General features: G+C 37.7%; 1 protein-coding gene across 9 annotated transcripts in view; it reads left to right on the top strand.

The window, feature by feature from the left end:
- sh3kbp1 (SH3-domain kinase binding protein 1) overlaps window positions 1–22,344 on the top strand; it is a 100,351-nt gene that overhangs the window by 3,570 nt on the left and 74,437 nt on the right. For 7 of the 9 annotated variants that reach the window (XM_042333877.1, XM_042333881.1, XM_042333879.1 and 4 more), the window contains exon 2: window positions 4,449–4,606. The exons of 1 other annotated variant lie outside the window; for it this stretch is intronic. In XM_042333877.1, coding sequence (XP_042189811.1) covers window positions 4,449–4,606 — 158 coding nt within the window. Of the gene's footprint in view, window positions 1–4,448; window positions 4,607–22,344 lie in introns of those variants that run through there. One more of the 9 variants, XM_042333882.1, reaches the window with a different exon arrangement.

Raw genomic sequence — 22,344 nt, forward strand, 5'->3', positions numbered from 1 at the left:
TTGTCCACAAAATATACAGTATTTTCACTTTACAGTATATTCTGTGAAGTGCTTTGAGATGTCTCGAAGACATAATAAGGTGCTATGTCAAATGCAAAGATTATTATTATTAAATGCTGATGGCTCATCTGTCAGTTGAGGATGTCTTTATAAGTTGAATTAAATTTGGTGTTGCATTGTTTCCCATTCAATATTCTACATGGGTGTGTTTTTTTAATTAAGTATTTTCATATGATCTACTCCTTTCTGGAACGTGTAGGCACCATCTTGAAAATGCAGTTGGCCCTACAATCCATTTGGAGCAATAACATTCCTATAAATGTTTAATTTCCGTTGAATTATAGATCTTAAAGAAGGTTTTAACTTTAACTTGATTTACAGCCTAAAAGTACATCTGAATTTCACCAATAATTAAAATGTAGCGTTGTTGTTTATTTCCATAAGCTGTACCATAAACTACTCATTTTAAGTCTTTATGGTGCAGAAGCTGAAATCAAGTTTTGTTTTTATCTTCAAATCAGCACTAAATTGTAGTTCTGTAATGTGTTGCAAATTGCACTCTATTTTGGGCCATGGTAGCTCATCCATTTCTCTTGCCACTATAGTAATAATAATAATAATCCTTGCATTTGATATAGCGCTTTTCACGTCGGAAGGACGTCCCAAAGCTCTTCACAGAACACACTGTAAAGTGAATTTGTGGGCGAACGCGGCAGCCAATTGCGCACAGCAATGTCCCACAAACAGTCGTAGATTGAAAATGACCAATTTATTATTACTTTGCAAATAGGATTTCAGCCTGGCTGAATCGGTAACGCACTCGCCTCTAAGTTAGAGGATTGTGAGTTTCTCCCAATGCCCTGGCCAACAATCCCCCAAATAGAATTTTATTATTGATCACTTCATGGATATTTGTTGGACATTGCTGAATACATATGGGCTGCTGTATTTGTCTATAAATACTCAATGCCTACAGTTTTCAGTAAATTCAGTGAAGCGTTGAGAGATGTCCTCTTGAAATGAAAGGCGCTCTACCAAATGCAAGCATTTTATTATTCACTAGGCCATTAAGGAAGCACATAACCGTGTTCCATTTTGTTTGTTAGCCATCCTTTTATGATCTCTCTCACTCCTCCACCCCCCCATCCCAGACCTATATTTATTTTTAAATTCTTCTTTCAGAATGTACTTTCTCGTGCTTTCAGCCAGCACGCCCCAATGCTTTGGAATTCTCTCCCTCAATCCCTCTGCCTTGCTACCTCCTTTCCCTCTTTTAGATTATGACTGAAGAACTTCCACTTTGACTGTGCTTACAGTCACCTCCTCCCTCCCCACCCCCTGCTCTGCATCAGACTGTTTAGTGCTTCGAGACGCTACCCCAAGAGAAAGGTTACCTGTTGTTGTAATTAATGCTATCTTTTTTCCATTTATTTAATGAATGTTGTGCATAACTGTCTTCATTTTGGAGTAGGTCATTTATAGATGAAGCGTTTAGATTGGCTGAAAGTATCTTGGTTTTATGTTGAATCAAGTTGTCATTCAGTCAAAGACTCTAATGTTTGATATTTTTACACATATGTTGTGACTAGGTCAATCTCTGAAGCATAAAACAGTTCATCCAAACAGATCCCTCATACTCGTCCTCTGGAACCCAACATATTTCGGAGAAGTGAAGTGGTTCAAGTGGTCAAATGGTTAAATTATGTTAGGTTCTGCTGTTTACTGATGCATCCATTTGCCTTTTGCAGTTTTCTATAAGATGTGAATTTGTAGGCAAGAATTTATGTCCCATAAATAACCATGAAATTAAATAAACTTTTTATTTGAGAAATTGTTGGCCAGAGCACTGGGAGAAAGTCCCTTCTCTCTTTGGATAGTGGTATTAATTTTTAATGTCTGCCTGAATAGGCAGATGGAACCTCACATTAATGTCTCATCTGAAGGAGAATAGTGTGGTTAATTTGCCACTTGTAATTGGTTTGACGCAAAAGAAACTAACAGCAAGTGCAGAAGGAAGCTATCAGGAACGTGTTGCTTTGCAAAACGCAATCTAACCTCAGATTGCACTACTTTTCAAAGAAATGTAAACTTTAATTTGTGAGAAGCAGAATATTGTTAAGATCAAGTTTCAGAAGTTGTGTTGAAACTAATATTTGTTCAAAAGGCCCGATTCAGCAGTGCATAAGCTTATATTTATTATATATATTTGTTTTGTACTTGTGTGAATGAGAGATTTGAAATGCTAGGGAATGAAATGTCACCCATCTCATTCAACCTATCTCAGGCAGTATATTGCAGATCAAATGCAAAGTAAAGCTTATCCTACTCTGCCAGGAATGTGCTTTCACTCCAATTGTAATACCATCCACCTTGTTCTCTGATTCAGTTAGTAGCATTATCACCCCTGAGCAGAAGTTTTGGGGTTTCATACCCTAGGTCGGAAAATTGAGGTTCAAGATCCACATGAGGACTTCAGGCTCATGGTCTAGGCTGACACTCCTGAAGAGCATTGACTTATTGAGATGCCATCCTTCGGAAGGGGTGTAAACTGAGATTTGTTCTGCTTGTTAAGGTGAATATCAAAGATCCCATGAGATTATTTGAAAAGAGAAGGGAGATTCTCCAAGGGTCTTTACCACTTATTCTCTTTGTGGCTTTCTGTGGATAGTTCTTGTACCAAATCGATTGATGTGTTTGCTACAGTCACCATATTTGACAGCAGTTTCCAGTGAATCGTTTGCTTCAACGATACAGGCAGAATCTCAAATGCAAGGAATATTAGCGTTTAACAACCATGAATAAATTACCAATTTTGTGCTGAAATCTGGGCAGTTTTGTTATCTACTCTCTTGAAACTGGTTTGACAGAATCTTTGCTGTGACTGCTCCCTGACAGGCTGGACTAGATTCAAACCCAGGTGCAGAGATGAAAGAGCTGTCATCCATATACAGTTATAGTCCAGTCCCTCCAGAATGCAGTTTAAAGACTTTTCAAATATAAATACTTTTTTAATCTGAGAAGATGAGTTATTCATCAATACTGAGAGGGAAGACCTAGTTTAGATCTAAAAATCTAAAAATCCATCACTTGTGCAATTGTTACTTTGATTGGTCATTGCTAGCGGGTGATCCTATAAATTGATCCTATAAATTGATCCTATAAATTGGCAATATCTGGGACTCCCCCTCTATTTCGTGACCCGCTCAATATGTCATGCTTCAAAACTACCTCTTTGACCGCGCCTAGAGTCAGCTCTGCCTTTTGAAAAATTATCTTATGTGAAGGATATAAGTAAATGCAAGTTGTTGTTGATTGTAGAAAAGGAGCTCTAGTGGCGTTAGCCATTAGAGTACATTACTGTACTCTAATGGTTGAATATCATGTAATCATCTTTCCAGTTCTCCTGAAAGCGAGTGAGCTGGTGACAACATTATACTGTATTATATAGTAAAGCTGTACCCGTTGCAGCTTCACTTGCAACCAAAGGATCCAATATGGAATGTAGATTAACACACAGACAGACATTTCATCTTTATCGATACTCAGCTGGGAGGACTCCTGTGTGAGGACTTCTTTTGGATCGGTTCAACTACCAGGTGTAACTGCAGTATCTGAGTATATGCTTAAATACTCTGTGACGCACAATGCCACAGCGTCACTTTGACTTGGTGGCCATCAGGTTTAACTTCAGTGAAAAACGCAAAACTGGAAATAACTAATGAATGATAGGAGAAACCCGAAAACAAATATTTCCATGTCACTCCCAGGCGCAAGACCTTTCCAATGAGGTATAAATCGTGTCTCTACGTCAGTCAGTTATTGAGATCTTTCTTGAAGCGCAGACAGACATTGCCGTTTCATTAGTATAGATTATTAGTATAGATAATGTTGGCAAGACAGAGGCCCTCCTGCTTGGCTCCAGGCAGCGCCTCCTCACCTCAGCTGCTAACACTATTGCATGGCTGCGCTCTTCACCGAGCCAATCCTTTTCGACCCACAGCTATCCTTCAAACCCTACGTTCGTGCCGTGACCTGTTCTTGCCTGGCTTCACTGGCTCCCCATTTCATCAGAGAATCGAGTACAAAACCTTTGTTCTTACCTTCAAGGCCCTCCATGGTCTTACTCCCCGCTACCTCTCCGACCTCATAACCTCCCTTCGACCAACCTCCCACCCCCACCCCCCGCCCTCCTCCCCTTCTGACCCCAATTCACAGCTCGGGACCAACACCCCTGATTGTCCAGCGCCCTGGGACGTCTTTCCGACGTGAAATTCCAAGTGTAATTTGTTGTTGTTGTGTTGAGTTTCATTACCTGATGTCCATTTAAAAGCCTTTATTCATTTTTTTCTTAAACTTTATTGGTGTTGCACAGTGTGATATTTGGTCTTTTGGCATGTTAAAGCTGTTCTTGGTGCATTGGTTCTGAACAAAACGTTTTTTCTTTTCAGTGGAAGCGATTGTTGAATTTGATTACAAAGGTCAGCAAGATGATGAGCTGACCATCTCTGTGGGTGAGGTCGTGACCAACATCGAGAAAAAAGATGGAGGGTGGTGGGAGGGTGAACTCGGTGGCCGAAGAGGTTTGTTCCCTGACAACTTTGTTAGAGTGAGTACAATATAGTACACTTCAATTCTTATCTTTCGTTAGACAATGTACGGTGCTGGCAGATATTTGTCATGAATGTTTTTATTTTCTATAAGCCTTTTACTATTTTGGCACATAAAGTTCAGCAACTCAAGATCTGTTGTCAATGTGGCTCTCACATTTGTATTCATTGCTCTTTATCCCTTGTATTACTTAAATAATAGTAATAATCCTTGAATTTTATTCAGTGTCATTGAAACGTGTCAAAGAGCTTCACAGGATCTGATGTAAAGTGGAGTGACTGTATCTTTGTGGGCAAAACGCAGCAGCCAGTTGCACACAGCAATGTCCCACAAACAGCCTGGAGTGAGTGACCGATTTTGACCAGGACACTGGGAGAAACTCCCTTCTCTTTTCAAACAGTGCCATGGAATCTTTAATGTCCACCTGAACAGGCAAATAGGACCTCGGTTTGACATCTCATCAAAGGACACATCTCCGACAGTGCAACACATCCCCAGCACTGCATTGAAGTGTCAGCTTAGACTATGTGATTCCAAGTCCTGATGTGGCGCTTGAACTCATAACCTTCTAACTCAGAGGCAAGAGTGTTACCACTAGGATAGGCTGATTTGGGACTCAGTGCCTTGGGACATCCTCCCGACGTGAAAGGCGCTGTACAAATGTAATTTTGTTGTTGTTGACATGCAGCCTCTACTTGTATGCATATGTAAATATTATAGACGTTTCTCAATTGTTTACTATAAATAGCTTTTCCTTCCCTCTCCAGAACTTTAAAGAATTCCCATCATTTCTGATAAATAATTACTAGTTTTTTTTTCCTGGATTATGTTGGGAGGACTTCATCCATGCCTTTTACATATTGGGAAGGCATTTTTTAAATTTCTCTTTTAATTTGAGATCTCTTCAGTGTGTGTACGGGTGTATGTGGGGGATGGAGTGGGTTGCACCCAGCACAGTGGGTATGATCACTACATTCCTGGCCAAAAAAAGACTGAATTATGTTGAAATTCAGTCCTTGTGTCACAGGATGTATGTTCAAAATGCACCCAAGCTGATGAAACAAGTCATTTGCTCTTTTGACAGGTATTAAAAGCACAAGGAGAATTATCTTTGTATGTTTTGAGTTTGTTTCTTTGGGATCAGAATGCATTTGCTTCAATTTTCTTTTGAAAACGAATTTGGAAATTGAATAGTTTCATCTGTATTCAATATTGTTATGTTCTAAAACCTTGCTGACTTGCATGTGCGGCTGTTTGAGTTACAGCCGCACCAGAAAGAATCACTGAAGTGATACTTTCTGCCCTCGAGCTCTGCAGTGGATCTGAATATCAGTTAGTATAGCTGTCACCATCTGCACCAAGTGAAGAAAGCAGGAAACTGTGGTAAATGAGCAAGTGCTAGCTTTACATGCTTGGTGAATCTTGTTTGAGAAAAAGTGGGTTGTTAGAGAATGATTAGAAATTATGCATGCATTTTGTAAGGCTCTGTTTCAGCAAACTGATGTTACTTGCACTCAAGGACTCTTTCAGTTCTCTCCATAGATTATCATATGACCCTTTTAACTCTGGTGCAACATTTTGCAGTTTGCAATATTGGTAGAAGCATCATATTGTAAAACATTAAAAAAAATCATGGTACACATCTTTCTAAGTTAAATATTGTTCTTGACAGATCTAAAATTCCATGTTAATAACCCAACTGTTTAATAAAATAATTTGTAAACAATTTAAAAAGAACTCAGCAGTTCTGTGAGTCACAAAGAGTAGCAAAGTGATTTTAATTTAAATGTAATTTCCAGTAGAAGGTGACTTCCTGATGACTCAGAAGGTAAAAGCATCAATCAAAATTGTATTGACCTATATAGACCAGAAAGGTGCCCACTTTGAATCCCTGTTGAATGTGGGTGCGTCTACTTTTAATTGATGTAATCTGAAACAGTGGTGCAAGTGCAGCAGTATGCCTCTGTGTTCCAGGACTACCTAGAGTAAAGTCCCATGACTAGTTCCCTCTAGTTTGGCAGTTGGGTGAGTACTGGAAAAGGACTTGCTGTAATTTTCTCCACATGTTCAAATAACTTGTCCATATTTACTGATTGTTTAAGATTGTATATGGAAAATGTAGTGGAAGGCTTCTGACTCCCATAGAGCTGTACCCAGCGTGGCTAACCTCCTTCAGGGGATGTATATATTATATATTGAGAGAGAGAGAGAGAGATGTAATTAATGTTTTTCTTACAGGAGTGAATGTGGGAGATAAGATAGTAGTGATGACCATAGGATAATAGTTTTAAGTCTGCGTAGACTATTCAGTTACATGTTATTGTGATCATTAGAAGATCACAGCATTCTGTAAGGTCAGTTGATGATTATGATAATAATAATAATAATTATAATTCTTGCATTTGATTCCTAGCAGGGTGAAACCTTGGGCAGGTTTCCTTGCTCCACATGCCTGATAATAATCCCTTAAGAAAATAAAACAATAATAAATTGGTCACTTCAAACCACAACTGTTTGTGGGACACTGCTGTCCGCAATTGGCTGCTGCATTTCGTTCATAAATATACAGTCAATTCACTTTACAGTCTATTCTGTGAAGCGCTTTGAGACGTCTAGAAGACGTGAAAAGTGCTATATCAAATGCAAGGATTATTATTATTATTTTAATGCTTTTCACATCTTCTAGATGTCTCAAAGCGCTTCACAGAATATACTGTAAAGTGAATTGACTGTATATTTGTCGTGGATTGAGTGACCAAATTATTGTTGGGATATTTGAGGGATCATTATCCCTGGAAAATAGCCAATCGACTAACAACCAGGTTCCTACTTACTGTTAGGTAAACAGAGGAGTATGGAGTAAGGAAACTTGCCCAACATTTCGCCCTGCCGGGAATAGAATCCAGATGTCTCGCTTGTGAGGGGATTGCTCTAACCACTGAGCTACAGGACTCCACACAATTCATTTCTTTTTGTGCTATATTATTGGTCCTTGTATCAATTAAAATACTAGTCAAATGACATGGATGAAGCTTGCGTTACAGAAATTATGTATTATACTGTATCCTCTTTGGTAATCTTAGTATTGTCATGTTTTTAAGTTTGGCTTTCAGCATTTGTAGCTCCTGATTGTTGAACATTGACCATTCTAATTGGAGTATGATGCACTGGATAAAGTTATACTGCATTAGGTCAGAAAGTATTTTTCAAAATGGTTCTCTAATATTGTTTGAGGCTGTGGAATTCACAGATTTACAAAAGCACTTGTTTATGTAGCATGGTGAATTCCACGACAGCTTGTGCATGTGAAATTGTTTTAAAATTGTTTTTTTGGACACCATATCTTCAATAAGTACAGGGCAATGAGGGTTGAGGTGGTTGTGAGAGAATGTCTGTATTACTTCTGAACTCTGTTCACAGCAACAGCTTACATTTAAAAAAGGCTTTTTGTAAAAGAACGTCTCAAAGAACTTCAAAAGTGAGATTAATTAGAAATAAGTTAATGTGTAGACAAACACAACAGTCATTCTATTTTGAATTCCCTTCAACCTTGATACTTGTGTGCTGCCTTCTGTTGGATTAGTGATGTTAGTTGGTTAATTTTATATAAATTCTAGAAAATGATTTTACAATCACTTACTCAAGTGGGAATTTTTTTTCAGATATGCTTAATTGAATTCATGAAATAAATATGAAATCAACCTTAACGAGGAAAAATTGTAAAATAAGATTTCCTTTTTGAGTAAGGATTTAGTTCATAGGGAGAATTAAGAAGATCACAAGAGGTATGGATTTAGCTCATTTCAACTCCCCTTACAAGGCAGTCATTCCACGTGACAATTACTGTAAGTGTTTTTGAGGCTTTTGATGTATAATGTAATATGAAAATACATGGTCCTTTGTTCTTTTTTTATTTCATTTTTTTTCTACCTATGGTTCTTTCTTTCATTATTTTTCAACTTTCTTCATTTTCTTGCTTTTGTTCGTGTCTTTCTCTCTCATTCTTTTGTTCTTGCTCTCTCTCAACTTGTAGGTTATCTAGCTGTTCCTCACAACTTATGTCTCTCAACATTGGCGAGCAGTCTCGGTCTTCTCCTGTGCATTCTCTCTAGAACCTGAACTTCCCTCTTATCACTTGACAACCAGAAATATATTTATTGCTCTAAGTTGGATTTAACTAATATAGTAGTTTATAATTTGAGCATGGCATACGGGGATCTGTGCTCAATTAATTTGGTAATGTAGTCCAGAATTCTGGTTGCCTTTCTCACACTGTTTGAATATAGTGAGTGACACATCTACACTCTTGGTCTTTTTCAACTTCTCCCTTACACTTGATCTCACACAAGGAGTTCATGTAGCACGTATTTTTACTTAGCTCCTGTTTTTATTTCCTATATACAGTGAATGCTTTTATCTGCACTGCACATCGTTTGCAAGTGATCTGCTGAGGTGCATAGTTTGTCGAGTTTTCTTTGCAAGATGTGTTGCATTCTCTTTAAGGTTTGCAGAAGAAATTAATCTAAGAAAGTGCTGAAAACAAATTGCGGATATAAATGCTTCTTGTAAGCTGGGAAGCTGCCTTTGTTTTCAGCTTATTATAAATGGAAAATAACTTGCTAGTTTACAAGTGGAATGTTCCATCAATGATAGAGGGCGGAGCCATCTTGTTAATGCACTTGTTTTTTTAGAACATAAGAGCATAAGAATTAGGAGCAGGAGTAGGCCATTCAGCCCCTCAAGCCTGCCCCACCATTCAATAAGATCATGGCTGATCTTCAGACCTAATTCTAATTACCTGCCCTATCCCCATATCCCCTAATGCCTCTGTTTTTTTAAAAATCTATCAGTCTCAGCCTTGAAGATGTTCAAAGACTGAGCATCTACAGCCTTCTGGGGTAGTGAATTCCATAAATTCACTACCCTCTGAGTGAAGAAATGTTTCCTCAACTCTGTTCTAAAAGGCTGACCCTTAATTTTAAGACTGTGACCCCTGGTTATAGATTCTCCTACCAGGGGAAACAGTCCCTCAGTTGTCTACTTTATTCAACCCTTTAAGAATCTTATAAGTTTCAATAAGATCTCCCCTAATTCTTCTGTACTCTAGAGAATATAGCCCTGGTTTATTCAGCCTATCCTCATAGGTCAGTCCCCTCATCCCAGGAACTAACTTAGTGAATCTACGCTGCACCCCTCTAGGGCAAGTATGTCCTTTTTTAAATAAGGAGACCAAAACTGCACACAATACTCTAGGTGCGGTTTCACCAAGGCCCTATACAGTTGCAGCAAGACTTCCCTACTCTTGTACTCTAAACCTTTTGCAATGAACGCTAACACGCCGTTCGCCTTTTTAGTTGCTTGCTGCACCTGCAAACTAACTTTATGAGACTGGTGTACAAGGACACCCTAATCCCTCTGAACACTAACACTATCTAATCTCTCCCCCTCTAGAAAATAATCTGTCTTTCTATTTTTGTTAACCTAGGTGAATAACTTCACACTTCCCCACATTAAATTCCATCTGCCACCTACTCGCCCACTCCCCTAGCCTATCTATATCCCATTGCAATCTTTTTGTATCATCCTCAGAGCTTACTCTCCCACCTAGTTTAGTGTCATCCGTGAATTTAGATCCGTTACATTCAATGTTCTTGTCTGGATCATTGATGTAAACTGTAAATAGCTGAGGCCCAAGCACTGATTCTTATGGCACTCCACTAGTCACATCCTGCCAATTCGAGAATGACCCATTTATCCCTACTCTCTGTTTTCTACCCGTTAGCCACTCTTCAATCCATTGCTGACAAACTGAGCTTTTTGTGAATGTGAGCTTTTTGTTCCTCTTTTGGAGAAACCAAAAATGTTATATTGAATAGGGATACTATCCCATTGTAAATTCAGCCAACTTAGATATGGTGCTTGGTACGTTAACATTATATCCGTTTCATTTCCTTGCAAAGTAAGTGATGGAGATATTTGCAGCACTGTTGTAAACCTTAATACATTTTAAGTGACAAAACAGTTGGAGAAATTATTATCCATCAGCAAGCACCAAGAATTATTATCTCGATGAATTAAACTGAATACAAAACCATCTCACTAGTGGGTAAGATAGGCACAGGATTTGAACAGCTGTTTTTGCTCTTGAGACAACTGGTTGTCAAGTGGGTCAACACAGCTCAAGGTCCCTGGGAGGATATAGGCATTCGGGGAAGGGACTAAAGAACACGTGAGGTCGAGAGTGATGGGACAGTAATATGCCAAGTGATGGGTTATAGTGAGGTGGTGCAACTGGCAAAGGGTGCGTGCAAGGAGGTAAAGGCCAAAGGAAGAGGAAAAGTTTCAGTAAAAATAAGGAAAGTTTGCAAAAAATGACCAAAAAGAAGTGGTTCTGCCCTGTCAGACTTTTTTTCATTATAGAAGGTAATGGGTCTACTTGTAGAATAGACTATATGTATATTCAAGTTTATATCATGCTTGAGATATAAAATATAGTGATTATACTATGAAGTGCCTTGGACATTTCAATACAATGAGCTGTTATAAAAAATACAAATATTTTTTCTTCTTTCTCGCTCGTTCTTTCTCTTTTTCTCTTCCGTTCCGTTTTTATCTCTATCTATTTCTTTCATTCATTATCTCTTTATCTATTTCTTTCATTCTCTTTCCCTTTTCCCTCTCATTCTCTCTCTCTCTCTTGTTCTCTCTCTTTCTGGACAAAGATTGAAGATCGAAACATGAGGTATGGAAAAAGGTTTGGATTTTTATCTTTAACATGCAATAAATCTTGCATGTGATCTTTCTGCTTGTCTTTGCAAAAATAAACAATAGATAATTTTATCACTTTCAGATTATCAATCTGGGACCAAAGTTACTGCTTTTGAGCTAGATTCTGTACATTTGAACGTTTGTATATAATAATAATACCTACATTTGATATAGCACCTTCTCACGTCGTTGAGAAGTCTCAAAGCATATGATCAACTACTGCAGCTGGTGGAGAAATTCAAACCAAATATTACAGGAGGTAAATCAATTTACACCAACTAACCTGATCATTTTCCTTTTGCTGGGAAATTTTCCCTTTGGTGCTGTAATTTGCTTACTACAATTACAATAATTTAGTTAAATTTGAACATACTCTGCCTGAATAATGATCACTTATGTAATGTTCTTTAACTTAAAAATAAACATCTCAAAATATTTTGCAAAATATATAATTGCCTAGAAATAAAGTGAATGTTGCAAGTATGTAAATGCAGCTGTTAATCAGCAATGAGATGAGCAGCTAATTAATCAGAATTTGTTGTTGGATTGGAAGGTGGAATTTAAAACAGGTTAACTGAAAGAAGACTTTGTTCCTGTTAAATAGGAACAGCAGGCATGCCTTTTACGTCCATCTGAATAATTTGGACAGCTAGCATTTTATGTAGCGCCTTTCACCCAGAGTAATGTTTGCAAGTGATTTACAGAGGTTGCTAGAAATTAACCAAAGCGTGGTTGCAGAGGTAGATTTTCAGGAGGCTTTTAAAGACCAATGCAGAGGGATGAGGTTAAGGGAGTCCTGCAGGGTAGAGCTATAATGGTCGAAGGCATGGCCACAGAAAGTGGAGCGAGAATGCTCAGCTGAGTGGAATTTGCTGAGATGGGGAAGGGTGAGGGCATATAGGCATTTGTAGGTGAGATTGAAGATCTTAAGTCTTGTCCTGCGAGAGATACGGAGCCCAGTGAGGACAGGGGTGATGAGCATGTAAAGTGTAGTGGTGGTCAGGATTCGAGTGGCTGAATTATGGGTGAATGAGCCGGTGGATGGTAGTGCTTGGAAGGAGGGCATTGGAGAGGTCAAGTCTGGAGATAACAGAGACATGGCTGCATTGAATGTGAGATAGGGATGGGAATGAGCAATGTGGCGAAGATGAAGAAAAGTGGTCCTAGTCAGGAACCTGATATAAGGACAGAAATAGAGCAAAATGCTAAGTATGGTTGTGCACTGGCACATTGAGGAGAGAACTACTGGGAAGGTTGAGATAATTGGAGCCGGAAGCAAGGAGAATTTGGCAGCACCTGAGTAGGATAACTTATTTTTTGTGAACATTAAGCCCAAGAAAATTGAAATTCATCCAAGACTTGATCACCTGACTGTCACGGATATCAGAACATCACTTAACTGGAATCAAGTGGAAGCAGAGGCAGATTTCGGTGGGTTCAGCATACAGATGGTGTCATCAAGGGGGAATAAAATTACAACGTGGATTTGTAGATAAAACAGCATAATTTTACCATATGATATTGGAATTTAAATTTATGTTAAATGTAGGTATTTTAAACAGTATATGAAAACTGTTTATCTCAATTTTTCCCAGCATAATTAACAGTAGAGCTAGAATTTAGTGTAACTGTAGTCCTTTCGCTCAGTAGTGAGCACTTGCCTCGCAAGCGAGAGACCTGGGTTCGATTCCAGGCATGGTGATACATTCGGCAAGTTTCCTTACTCCACACGCCTGTGTTTACCTTGCAGTAAGTAAGAATCCGGTTGTTAGTCGATTGGTGGATCACTTTTCTGGGGGTAATAATTCCTTAAAAAAAATTGTTCACTCTATGCATGACTGTTTGTGGGACACTGTTGTGCGCAATTGCCGGGTTTAACCCACAAAATATACAGTCAGTTCACAGTATATTTTATGAAGCACTTTGAAATGTCTTGAAGACGTGATTACCCGCTATATCAAATGCAAGGATTATTATTATTATTAACTTTTCTATCCATCTTGGTCATAAGATGCCAATGATCTTACTCTGCAATATGTAAACTTGTTTATAAACTATAATTTATGTATTTCCTGTAAAATGTTTTCAATGTTGCTGAATGGAATAAATGGAGATGAGAATGGTTTTATTTTGTTACTTTAGTGCCCTTGATTGTGCAAATCTGTAGAGGAAATGATGCAGTGATATGAGGGACGTAATTGTTTGTAAGCATACTGTATTTATAACTCACTTGTACCTTATGAAGCAGTTATTTACCAATGTAAAACTGTGGAGCTTACAATAGTTAACAACACTAGTCTGTTACACATTGGTGTATTTGGAGTCGCACTTATTTAACTGGAAATGAAGGTAGGATATTTGGCAGTTTTGGTATCGTGTGTTGCAAATGATAATTATAATAATTGTAAAAATACTACCTAATCTTTATTTTAGAGTCTTGTTATGTTGTCCTTGAAAGATCGTTTTTCTATTTAGATGTTTTAAAACTGGTTGCAATGTTTTTTTATAGTGCATACAATAAAGATACGTTTAGGGAACTTCTGCAATTTAATGCATGAAACATTCTTGTTTTGGAAGTGTTTACGTACTCCCACATCAGGTGTATTATAACGCTTGTAGTTCCCTCTGCTTCATTCAATAATGTACATAGATACCAGTCAGTCAAAAGTAATTTAGTGTATGAAATGCAGCCTGAGGTTAGACGCTTTGTTTGCATGTTATTGGCTGATTTGTGATCTGGGAGCACTTAATGCTAACTAACCCTGAATGTCAAAAAGGTTTACATTTTTCAGCACTGAAGTGAATCTGTCATCCTGACAAATGCAAAACCTATAAATTTTGAAAAGTGAACTGAATATACGAGCTATCGTCAACATGTTCCTTGATCTAGGCTTTTTAAATTACGATAATTTTTCACTTTCACCTGTTTACTACATACAAAGAATTATTGCAAATCTGTTAATTCATTTCATGTGGATGGAGTTTGGTGACAGCCAAAGGCATCTCCTTATTTAGCATATTCTATTGGTAGTGTTTTTGGTCTCATTAAAGAGCAGTTGCAGTATTTTAATAAGTTCGAAGATTGGAGAGTAAACTCGTTTTTGCAGAGAACAAATGTATTGTGATGGGAAGCACACACGACACAGGTGATTCAGTTTGGCTGATGAGCGTGTGTATTTGTCAGAATCTAATGATTGCATTGTGTATCTAAAGATTAAGGGTTTTTTTAGTTGTAAAAATACAACGTTAGTACTTTTATGCAGGTTAGAATGACCTTGAGGTTAGAACCGTTTGCATAGCTCCATTATACGTTCTTCCCCCTTCTAAGTAGATGGTCGGACTGGAATAATGTGCTTTCTGCAGAATAACTTGCGGAGCCAGTATCCCGTGCCTCAGAAGCTAAATTGCCCCTTGAAACTGCTTTGTTTAATGATCATAAATCTGCTCTCCCTTGAGAAGAATAACTTGAAAATTGCCATATTTTGGATGAATAATCTTTCTACGCAAAAAAGTTTCTTCATTTGTGTGTTCTTCATTCACTAGCAAGATATGTAGCAATGTTATACTAAGTCATGTTAATGATGAGAAACTCAACTATAACCTCTCCTATTGGCCCAGTGGATAGAAGCACTGCCGGTGAAGGAGGATTCAAATTGCAGTCAATTCGGAGTTGTCTTATCTCACCAGAGCAGAGGTTGGAATACTACCTACAAAAGTGGAGGAATTTGATCATCAAGGCTAAGCTGGAGCTAACTTATCCACTGAACAAACCATTCTAATCCTAGTTATCTGCTTCTTTCCTTAGCCTTTATACTTACCTGCTTCAAATGTTTAACCCCCAAAAATGGTGGATAAGGATGGGGAAATTCATTTTCGATTGCTATTCAGTCACTTCTGCTGATAGATGCACATTGTAAATGTTGGATGAAGATAGAATCGTATTTTGGATTGCTCCAATTTCATCCTAGTTTCAGGAGGAGTAGGAAGAAAATGGCTCTGAACTTCCATTATCCAATATTCAAGCATTCCTGTGTGAAGTTCACTATATATAAATGCAAGCTGTTGTTGTATCTCTGTGTTAACTGTTTAGAAAGCAATGCATTTCGTTCCCACATTCCCTGAACTCAGATGCAGAATTATTTAGCCTTTAAGTTTCTAAATTGTAAGGCACGAGGATAATAATTTAAGTACTTATTTTCATTTGCCAGCAAATTACCCTTCACTCTTTCTGAAATCTTTTTATGGATGCAAATCTAATTTTCATTGTTTAGGATTTATAATTGTTTTTAAATGTGCAGATATTAATGTCAGGAAAAGGCAATATCCAAAATTACTGGGAAAATTCAGTACTTAAGCAGTTAATCGTGTCACATGCCTGTTAAATGTATTTGTATCATACGTAGAACTGGGTCTTGCATAAACATTTCCTGTCCTTGCAGTTAACGGGTTGATTCTTCTTTTGAGAGAAAGATGAAACGCAAAGTATATTAGTGAATTGCGTGTTTGCATAGAAGTGAAAGTTTCAATAATCATTAGTCAATTGCAGATTTCATTTTTTTTCCTCTATTCACTTAAGAATTAAGAATTTTTGTGCTAGTGTTTGGCTGTAATTGTCTTCTCAGTAACTCAGTAACTTGGTATCAAATGCACTTAACTGGAAAACTTAGGATACTTCAACAGCAGCATGCATTTATATAGCACCCCTGCAGGATCATGCAGGATAGTACCTCAAATCGCCTGACCAGAGCAATGTACTGTATAATTTGTCTATGATATCAGAGGAACTGAACTCAGCTGATGTAGTACTATAGCCCAACATCCTGTTTCCCTTATTCATTGCTGCCTTGAGCTATTTTGATAAGACCATTTTGTTCTGGGTAACAGGCACTGTTTGGGTTACATGGGTGCAGGGTATGAAGCAATGTGATAGTGAAAGCGTTAACAGTAGCACAGCAACATTCCCACCATTGTATTGCATGATATGGAAATAATTGTATTGTGCTATGACATCTCAATAAAGGGTATAATTAATCATTTAAGGAACTGATTGGCCAAGATGGACTAAATTATGTCTGAATTTGAACTGTTATCCTGGTGGTGCTTGTACATTGAGTGAAAACTAAAGGCAGCCAAGGGGTCAATGCTAGTGCAGAGTTGCAGAGGTTAGACGGGTAATATTTTTGGAGCAGCAGTCAGCGAGAAAGTAGAATCTAGACAGGCGAGGTGAAACACTTTTGAGCAGTTGTTAATTAAGATTGGAAAACTACAATTGTAAACATGCAGTAAGATTGATATAAGAAGTTTCAAACCCAGGCATATGAAGAATAACTATCACGAGAGAAATTAATTTGAACATCTTTATATACTAATAAAGACAAAATGCCTGTGTGCTTGTCTGCTAAGAACGCAATAACTGATTGACGTAGAGACATGATTTATACCTCGTCGGAAAGGTCTTACATCGGGGAGTGTCATGGGCATATTTTTTTTAGGGATCTCCTGTCGATGAGCTATATAAAAAAAATTAAAACATGCTTTAATTAAGTCCAAAAAAAAGCATGATATTCTGCAACAAAGTAGCGACGGAGGTCACACACCCTTCTAGAGAGATACATCTATGCTAATAAAGACAAAATGTCTGTCTTGTGTTTCAGGAGTCCTCCCAACCTTGAGGAACTCCCACAGGAGTCCTCCCAAAAGGATATGTGTACAAATAAGTGAACAAGGGATGCTAATGAGTTCCATAGAACATTTTCTTAATCTTAAGGGATAAATATGCCTAAGAAGCAGGTCAGACGAAAGAGAGAAGGCCGATTAAATTAAACTGGTTGCAAGTGTAGCTGCAATGGGTACAGCTAGTACTATATAGCTGAGTAAAATCCTTGGATTATGATGTGACATCTAATTTATTTTTGATATAGTAGTCATTGTCCTTTTAACGATAGTTGATTATCTTACTCCAGATCTTGTTATACTCAGTTGTATTACGAAGTCTTTGCCATATTCAGACAATAGTGACTTTCGAAGAATGAGTTTCTCATTTGTCAACCACACATGACCAAAATAAAATGTTGGATACTCTTAATTCCATTTTGTGCAGTTAGATTTTAATCTATTTAAACTATACTATTGGTTCACTACAATGTATTAGTTTGGGATGGATTCTATATCATGTAAACAACTATGCACAGGGATCCATGGTAATAACTTCAAACATGTGCTTGTGAAACAAATGCACCAAATTGAGGTATAGTGACCTTTCATTTCATAAGAGTTAAACCTGCACCATTTAAAACAGCACAACTGTGAAATTGCTGTGAAGTGCAATGTTGATTGTAATTAAAAAAAAGTATCAAGTCGACCAAAAAATTGCTTTGGACATTTCTTGCTGGTTTTAGCACATGCATAAGCACCGAGATGTGGTTACCACTTTTCTCCTAATTTGATGCATCTTCCAGCCACAATTTTATAAACAATTTGCGCTCACAAATATTGTGCAACAATAGCAAAGGTATGATGGTGTTAGGCCGAAATAATGTAGATGTCCTGGATATTATATTGTAGTTGTTGAATGATTCAATAGAATATAGTGTATCAAGATCCTTGTCCTCACTTTCAAGGCCATCCATGGCCTGGCCCCCTCCTACCTCTCTGACCTGCTGACTCCGGCCTGCTCCATGTCTCCCGCCCGACCCACTCTACCATCGGTGGCCGGGCTTTCAGCCTCTCTGCCCCCATACTCTGGAACTCCATCCCACAGTCTCTTCGCCTCACTTCCTCCTTCCTCCTTTGCCTCCTTCAAGGCCGGTCTCGAGACCCTTCTCTTCGATCATGCCTTCAGTTGCCTTCCACCTCTCTGTCTGGTTCCTGATCCCTGACTGTCCAGCGCCTTGGACCATCCTCCCGACGTGAAAGGCGCTCTATAAATGTAATTTTGTTGTTGTTGTAGTGGATCAGCTGTCACTACGACATCATTTGGTATTTACTTGTTTCCTTTGGCATTTTCCCTCATTTATTACTGTTTCCTCATTGAGATATTATTGTACTTTGAAGTTTGATATTATTTGTATTTTGAAGTTTGACTCTTCTGATTCATCTGTTTAGTTGAAGTTGTCGATATCTTCAGTTCTCTGCAAAATCCTTCAGTGTGAAGTTACAGTAATAATCCTTATATTTGATATAGTGCCTTTTATATCAGGAGGATGTATAAGTGCTTCACAGGATTTATTTTTAAGTATAGTAACTATATAAAGGATTATTATAATTATTATGTTGTAAAAGCTGGTGAACACTAGTAAATGTGTGGTTAAGGTAATGATTTTGGCATTTGTATCCATAACGTCCTGTTAAACTCCTCCAAATAAGATTTGGGTGGAAATTATTTTACATTGGATCTAAACTGTATCCAAGGGGCTAAGGGCAACCGTTTACATGCTTTTCCAGTTTCACATTAATCCTTGAAGTGTGGCTGCTGTTGCCTTTGTAGAAACTCTAAATATTAATACATTGGGGTTTATCATCCTGTTGCATTTGTGGCTGTACTTTGTACACACTTAAATTCCAAATGTAAAGTTAGTTGCGTTTAGGGACTGAAAAGTATTTGCTAGGTCTATGGATAAATAAGTAAAAGATTTATAGTACCAATCATTGTGCAGATAAAAATGATGCTTTCATTTGGTATAGTGCTTTTCAATTTGGGAAGACATCCAAAGTGCTTTACAGGATATGCAGTAAAGAGCAGCGAGTGATATCCTGTAGCTCAGTGGTTAGAGCACTTGCCTTGCAAGCGAGGCACCTACGTTCAGTTCCAGGGAAGATGAAACCTTGGGCAAGTTTCCTTACTCCACACGCCTAATAATAATACCTCCAAAACAAAACAATAATAAATTGGACATTTTCAATTCACGACTGTAGGACACTGCTGTGCGCAATTGGCTGCCGCGTTTCGCCCACAAATATAGTCAATTCACTTTACAGCATATTCTGTGAAGCGCTTTGAGACATCTAGAAGATGTGAAAAGCGCTATATCAAATGCAAGGATTATTATTATTGTTGTTTTGTGGGCAATCACGGCAGCTAATTTGCACATAGCAATGTCCAACAAACAGCCATGAAGCGAATGACCCATTTTTTGTATGTTTGTGAGGGATTATTTGACACAATGAACACTGGGAGAAACTCCTTTCTGTTTTCGAATACCACCATAGGGTCTCCATCTGAACTGGAGACCCAACAATGCAGCACATCCCTAGCACTGTATTGGAGTATTATCTTCGACTAACTATATGAGTTTCAAGTCCCGGCATAGGGCTTGAACCCACAGCACTCTGACCCATAAACAAGAGTACTACCAACTGAACCAGGCTGACACAGATGCACAGACAATGCATCTTGTGCAGTTCATTCAGTTTCAACACTGGATTTTAGTACCTTTAATAAATTAAAAATAAATGTTTTCAGTTATCTAAGTGTAGTCATTATGACACTTGAGGTCTTCAGACTTCCCCAGTAAATAATGATTATTTTTAATAAAATAAGTGTTCCACTTTGGAGGGACTTGTAACAACTCAGCTCGTTCCCTGCTTAAACGGTAAGTGCCAGCTCTGACTTAATTTAACGCTTTAGTCATCAAAATATATGCTTGTCCATTAAATATTTAAAATTTATTTCGAGAAGCACGTATTTTAAATGTGTTAATATAAACAAGATACTGGTTTTGTCCTCCCAACTCTAATCACTGAAGCACTGGGTATAAAATACCAAGCTCCGTGACATTTGTACTAGGTAATGGGCCGCCTTTTTGAAAGCTCAGTTTCAGTATTGTCATTCTTAATTTGGGTTTGTCAGGGAGCAGATGAAATTTCCTCTTAACATCTGAAGAGTGCATCAGTTTTCAAACGTCCAGCCTTCTGTGCTATAGAAAAAAACATTTGCTTGTGTATTGTGTTCAGAATATGATGTACCCAATACCCATAAATCTTGTATAGCCTTAATATTTTACATCTGATTATGATGCAGGGAGAATTTTATAATTGGAATTTGACGGTTCTTTTCCCTTATTTTTGAAAAAAAATGTGTTCTTGCCCAATATTCCTGTGGATTCCAGTCATCAGATTTGAAAGAAAACAATCTAGTTTATTTAAAATTTATTGGCTGTGTTGAAGATTAGGATCTGAGATAAGAAGTGTCGCCATAATTTAATTTGACTCAGTTGGCAGCACTTTCACCTCTGAGTCAAAAGATTGTGGGTTCAGGACTTTGAGCTCGTAGTCAAGGCTGATAGTCCAGTGCAGTGTTGGGAGTTTGCTAAACTGTTGGGAGTTCCCGTCCTTCAATTGAGACATTAAACCAAGGTCCTGTCTACCTGTTTAAGTGGATGTTGAATATTGAAGAGAAGGGAGTTTCTCCTGGTGTCCTGGCCAATAATTCCCCAGATAAAATGAGTCATTCATTTGATGGCTAATTGTGGTGCATTGTGTGCAAATTGGCTGCCATATTCTGCCGTATTCGCCTCCAAAATAGTCATTACTCTGAACATTAAATCATGTGAAGCACTTTGAGATAAATTGACCATGTAATACTGCACTATATCAAATTCAAGGATTATTATTCGAGCTAGGATCAGATGTATTGGCTATAGATCAAACTGTAGTTACGTTGCATTACAATATAATACACTAGTGAATTCTGCCTTTATTGTCTGGATATAATAGGTGCAGTTTGTAATAGAGGAATTCAAGGTTTATGTTACAATGATTCAAGAATGAAAACAATTCCATCATATAGCATTCACTGTGGAGTTAATCTGGTTTAAATTTGACAGTGTTAAATCTCTTCTATATCACTGGAGAGAATTACAGGTGTGATGGAATAAAGAAACCCAACTCCTTGCCTTGCATGTGCAGCTGCTATAATGCAATTGATGCAATCTCTGCTCATGTACAATTTTTGCACATCAGATTGTGAACTCTGTTTGACACCTTCCTCCAACAGAAACAGCAAATGGGGCTAACCTTTAGACATTTTAAAATTGCTGCCAGAAATTGAGATTGTGGAATAAATTAGTACTTTAAGAGAACTAATTTTGAAATGTTATCTAACATAAATGCAGAGTGTGATTCTGCTGCTTATTTATTGTATTCAGTAAATTCCTCTGTGGATCGAATCAGTACTAAAAGTGCCTTGTAAACAAGGTTATTGTTTAAACTGCTGGCCCAGTGGATGCAGATCTTTCAATTTTAGACCAATATCTGCTATCTCATGTTCCTTTCTATGCCATAAAAGGAAATAGAGCTTTTAGTTCTGCTTTTATAACCTTGTGTTATGCTTAGTATGTACAATATTGACTTTTCCCCCAGAAAATCTGATTTCTGAGAAAGCTAAGAAAGTTGCAGATATTTGTGATCTCCAATAGAATGGAATTATTAACTTGTTATAGCATTAAGTATTTAAAAAAATCCTTTCTGCCCCTGAAATACACTTCTGCAATACAAAAGCAGGGCTGATTGTTAGCTATTATTATTGAACAGATCATATTTATAAATACAATTTTAAATTTCCTCGAATATAATAAATTATTTCTTGAATATGGTAATATTTTGGAAAAGTCTACAATTCGATAAAAATTGTATGTTGAACAGTAATAATTAGAATACATTACATTAGAATACATTAGAATATACAGCACAGNAAAAAGCCATTCGGCTCAACTGGTCTATGCCGGTGTTTGCTCCACATGAGCCTCCTCCTGCCCTTCCTCAACTAAACCTTCAATTTTCTGAGAAAGTAAAGCACTGCAACTGCTGTACACGTTATCTTACCAATGTGCAATTGTTCCTACTGTTTATTCTTCCTTACTGCAGTTTGAAAATCTACAACATAGTAATTTCCACGTTTTGGAATAAACAGACAACACTTTAGACTCTGGCATATGGTCATTTAGCCCAACAGTACAAGCAGCTTTGGAC

This window comes from Callorhinchus milii, unplaced genomic scaffold (genome assembly GCF_018977255.1).
Source record: "Callorhinchus milii isolate IMCB2004 unplaced genomic scaffold, IMCB_Cmil_1.0 Scaffold4, whole genome shotgun sequence".
In the NCBI taxonomy this organism is placed as follows: domain Eukaryota; kingdom Metazoa; phylum Chordata; class Chondrichthyes; order Chimaeriformes; family Callorhinchidae; genus Callorhinchus; species Callorhinchus milii.